Source organism: Ricinus communis, chromosome 4, assembly GCF_019578655.1.
Source record: "Ricinus communis isolate WT05 ecotype wild-type chromosome 4, ASM1957865v1, whole genome shotgun sequence".
NCBI lineage: Eukaryota > Viridiplantae > Streptophyta > Magnoliopsida > Malpighiales > Euphorbiaceae > Ricinus > Ricinus communis.
In genome coordinates this window covers 17,309,017-17,314,196 of record NC_063259.1, presented here as the reverse complement: position 1 = coordinate 17,314,196, position 5,180 = coordinate 17,309,017, and the positions used below count along the sequence as shown (strand labels likewise).

General features: G+C 33.6%; 1 protein-coding gene across 1 annotated transcript; it reads left to right on the top strand.

The window, feature by feature from the left end:
- The first annotated feature begins 1,454 nt into the window (after positions 1–1,454).
- Positions 1,455–2,982, top strand: LOC8270761 (transcription repressor MYB6). Its single transcript, XM_002516371.3, has 3 exons — positions 1,455–1,761; positions 1,853–1,982; positions 2,140–2,982. The coding sequence occupies exons 1-3, from the start codon at positions 1,632–1,634 to the stop codon at positions 2,837–2,839; spliced, it is 960 nt and encodes a 319-aa protein (XP_002516417.1). The 5' UTR covers positions 1,455–1,631; the 3' UTR covers positions 2,840–2,982.
- Positions 2,983–5,180: the final 2,198 nt, after the last annotated feature.

Sequence of the window (5,180 nt, the reverse complement as noted above, 5' to 3'; positions counted from 1 at the left end):
AAGCAAATTAGCAAAATGATTGGGTGGGTTTCTTCTCAAAATCACATGTTACGTCCATTTGATAGTGTAATAAATTGTGATAAATAACAAAAGAAAGACTAAAGAGAACACTCCATTAAACCTTGTGGCCCTCCATATAATGAGTGCACCCCAAGTTTAAATTCCAGCACATATTTCATAGACTATAATTGCCTTATAACCTTTGAACTTTTCTCCTCTATGTCTGCTTAAAATCTTCAAGTTGAAAGAACCCAATTTGAAAAAAGATCCAGCATAATCAAGCAAACCAAAATGTCATAATATTCAATATCAATAGAGAAAAGTCATTATTAGAAAATGATAATGCAACAGATAGCGTGTTACTGTTATATATATATAAACATTTGTATAGTTTAGTTATAAACGCCAACAATATATAGTAGACTGCAAAAGTAATTCTCATTACACACTCAATTTGACACAAACTATTCTTTTTGTTTCTCTAGTTGGTGAGTGCAGAAATAATTTTTGGTTTGGAATTAAGGTTTTTTGGTCAAGTTTCCGAAAGCTTAATAAAACAAAATTAAAATGCATTCACAAGGTTTAAAATGATGGTAAAGATATATTTCAACTGGAGTTTTTTTCCGTTACTAAATAAAAAAAATAAAATAAAATATTAAATTTATTCTCTCTTATTGATCAAATTTGAGTCTGTATCACTTATTTTTCAATCAAGTGATTATATATTTATCAAGTTGATATTGATTTTGCATTATATTATGTATAAAATAAGTAAATCTCAACTGCAAGTTCAAGTTAATAATATAACACTACATGAATTCTATGAAATAGATTATATTTAGCCCATGTTTAGTAATATTTTGAAACTGGAATGAAAAATAAGAATATATGTTTAGAATAAAAAAAAGAATCTTATTACAAAATCAATTATGAGATGACCAGGAAAATGATAATATTAGTAGATATTTATATATATATATATATATATAACAGAAAGAAGACTATATGCAATATTTTTTAAACTTATTTATTTGAAGTGTATCAAATGAACAATTAATTACTTCAGTCTTCTAATTTAAGTAACTAATTATTTAAATGTAAGACATCATATAGAGAATTATTATTATTATTTATTATTATTATTTAAAGTTCTATTTGAGAATGGTTAACTAAGTAGAAATTAGCAAATTAACGTGATAAACGTGATAAATTTTAATTTCAATTCTTCTGTCCAACGAAGCCTTGTGCACTTGGAATATATTTGGTGGAAAGCCATTCACTTAAGTAATCTTATACATTCTTCTCTCTGTCCACTTAAAATATTTTCTTATATAGATTATAAATGTTTGATGCAATATTTGAAAACTTTTATATATATATATATATATATATTAAATTTATAGATAATTTATTTATATATTTATTAATTCTAAATTATGTCAGTGCGTAAAATATTTGTATATAAAATTTGCAGTTTATTTTATTTATTAAAGTATATAATATAATGGTATTCAGATATTTAAAGAAAGTAAAACTTGTCTGTTAAGGAGAGTGTGATTGCACCACTTATATGTAAGTATAGCTCATTAATTGAATGTAGCAATCTAGTAGAGAGGGAGTGTATAGTGGAGATGGGCCATAGGTGTTGCAGCAAACAGAAAGTGAAAAGAGGGTTATGGTCTCCTGAAGAAGACGAGAAGCTTGGCAAGTATATCACAACCTACGGCCATGGAAGTTGGAGTTCTGTCCCAAAACTTGCTGGTACATGTAACTCAATGTAAACATATACATATACATATATAATGTGTCTGTTTGTGTACAAGTTAATCATGAACAATCTGCATTAATGTAGGGCTGCAGAGGTGTGGCAAAAGTTGTAGATTGAGATGGATAAACTACCTGAGACCAGATCTAAAGAGGGGTACCTTCTCAGCACAAGAAGAGCAGATTATTATTGATGTTCATAGAATTTTAGGTAACAGGTATATATATTGAAAGTATTTCATTCGAAAAATCCTTAAAAATGTCTATCAAGAGATTCTTAAACTAGGGCCTCACATTTGGCTGCTACATGCACTTAATGCAGCAGTTTATAGTTTATTTTTCTACTGCATGCATTCTCATTGTAATTTGACGCAGATGGGCACAAATAGCAAAACATCTACCAGGGAGGACAGACAACGAAGTGAAGAATTTTTGGAACTCATGCATAAAGAAGAAGCTAATCTCACAAGGCTTGGACCCAAGAACTCACAACCTAATTCCTTCTCATCAAAGGGCAAACATCAAGAAGGTTGTATCCAACAACTCACAATCTCACCAATCACAACCTCACCAACAAACTAAATTCTCAATAATCACTGCCAAATCAAAGATGACAGATACATCCATGCAGATAACTGACCCACCAATCTTAACGCTACCTTCACTTAATAACATTCAACAACCTTCTTCAGCATCCATATTCTCCTCCAATGATCAAAACCTCCACATCCTGTCGAGTACTACTATCAACGATTCTACCATTTTTCCTCCTCCATCTTCATCAATGAACCCAACTGGATTTGGTCTCTTCGACGACAATTGCTTCTGGAGTACTAATAACTGTACAATCAGTGAACCCTTTGAGGTCCCAACGGTGGAAGTTCTGCAAGCACAGGAATTACAATTAAACCAAGCATATGATGAAGTGGATGAAGCTAATAAAGGTGTTGAAGATATGGATGCTTCATTTGACAGCTCTAGCTTTGGTTTTGAGTTTGTGGAATCTTCAATGTTGTCCAATTCAGTCTTATGTCATGAACTCAATGTCATGGATGATCTTGCTTGGAACTTTTAGGCCTCTTTCTGCATATGGTTAATTTATAGTTTAGCTCCCCATTGTCAGAAATCCTCACCAAGATTCATACTTGAAACATTAATTTTGATGGAGATTCCAAGCATTTCATGTATCAGAGTGTATACTTTTTTTTTATTCAGCCATTATTTCTTGTACTTTTTCGTTGTTTCTGTATGTGCGCATAACTTACAATTCAACATTATTTTAAAATAAATGATTAATTACTTTAATATTTATGAGCTTTTTTATATTATACCAGCAATAATTAATTTTAAAGATAATTTTTTCTGCTGCCTTAGATGGAAGCCGAAATTACATTAAAAAATAAATGTGTGAAATCGTGTGTGATGATGTATATATACACTAAAAAAATGAAAAAGATCCATCTTAGACTAATTTAATTTCGTTATTTATTCTACTCGACAACATGGCACTATAAGCCACCCGCTTGAGAAAAGTGGGGTTAACCAAGTCTATATTTCAGTACAGTTAAAAGTCTTAGGAAGCGTGTTATGATCAGACTCTAGCTGAAGAGTCTGACCCGACCTAGGACTCTATTAGCAGCCAAGAAGAATAGTCCTATTACAATTAGGACGACCTACAACTATAGAGTTCCTCTCCTATTATAATGAGGAGACCTTCAATGTCTATATAAGGGACTATAGTATAACGATTACAGGTACATGTTATTTTACACACTCATTATACTTAAACCACACTTTCACAAATTACTAACTTAATCATCTGAGTAAGTGGTTGGACACCCCGTCCGGCGCTTTCTAACCATCTTTGCAGGTACTCTAGAGATCAGGTCAGCCTTTAGAGATCTTGTTGATAGCTCATTCTATGACCTAGTTATCAATTAGCGCCGTCTGTAGGAAACTTTTGTGCAAAAAGTTTTGTTTTCGTACCTCATCAAGTTAAATGACATCTTGTCAGGATCAAAGTAGGAATTCTCTCTCGCCAGGGACTAGGGTTGGAGCCAATAATCTATATGCTAGATCTTCAATTCCTTCGTAAGTCAATCAATGATTCTCAGGCCCTCCTAAGGTGATTATGCCATCATCTCAGTCTTGATCACTACCTCGCACCTAAGCAGATCTTTAGTGAAAATTATACTTGGAGAGATCCACCACCCGTGGAAGATATCTCAACTACGCGGCAAAGGAAGATGGGGCAGAGACCTTCAACACCTATGTCTCAACCACTATTCTTCCAATCGCCCATCACATCTCAGACCCGACCTCCACCACCTGGTCCTTCTTAGAGTCCTTGGTAACCAGAGTAGATGAAAAAGTATTATGAGAGTGTCTTAGCTCAGACACTCGCAAGGCAAGCTGGTAACAAGCACTAGTCGAGTTCCAGTAAACAACTAAGCACACTATTGATAATGGTTCACCACCGATCATACAAATTCTAAGGACAACAAATATGTGGACGAAGGATAATAGATCTCGAGAAAGGAATAGTCGAGTTAAAGATATCGAGAAGGAGAGTTCCGGTTCTTAGACTCATGACTCTGTATGGATTGAGGAGACCATTAATAAGAGAATAAATGATGCTTTGAAAAGATATCATATGCAAAGAATAATGATAGATGATGTCCTCTATAATGGTAATCCCTTATGCCCGAGTATCCTAGTGGAGCACTTTTTCGAGAAGCTAAGATTGCCGCCTTTGAATTCCTATGATGGTTTAGGGGATCCATTAGGCCATGTTAATAATTTAAAAATTAAGATGAGGTTACATAATGTGTCTGATCCAATTAGGTGCAGGATTTTTTCAACAACCCTAAAAAAAGTGCTAAAAAATGGTATCAAAGTTTTCCAGATGGATCGATATACAATTTTTCTATGCTTGTTGAATCATTCAAAGCTCGGTTCATCACTAGCATACCCTTAAAAAAGTGTATTCAGATGCGTGATGAGAGCTTGAAAGATTTTGTTAAAAGATTTAATAGGAAAATTGTCCAAGTAGAGAAGCTCAACCAGGATACAGACATAGATACAATGACTAACAATACCTGTATGAACAAGTTCAAAGATTTGCTAACATTGACCCGCTAGAGTCATATGCCGAGCTCATATATCGAGCTCACAGCTTCATCAAGTTAGACGAAGGTTACCGAGTTGGAAAGAGAACCGACTATGATAATCAGTCAAAAAGGAAATTTGACCAACCTAAGCAAGGGTATAAGGATGATAGGAGGAGGAACGATTCCAAGAGTAGTAATGAGAAAAACTTTGTTCCTCTGAACACATCAAGGCCTAACATCATGATGTGGATTCAAAAGAATAAGGGTGATATCAGGGTTTCCAAACCCTCTGAGAGAGCAAACTTT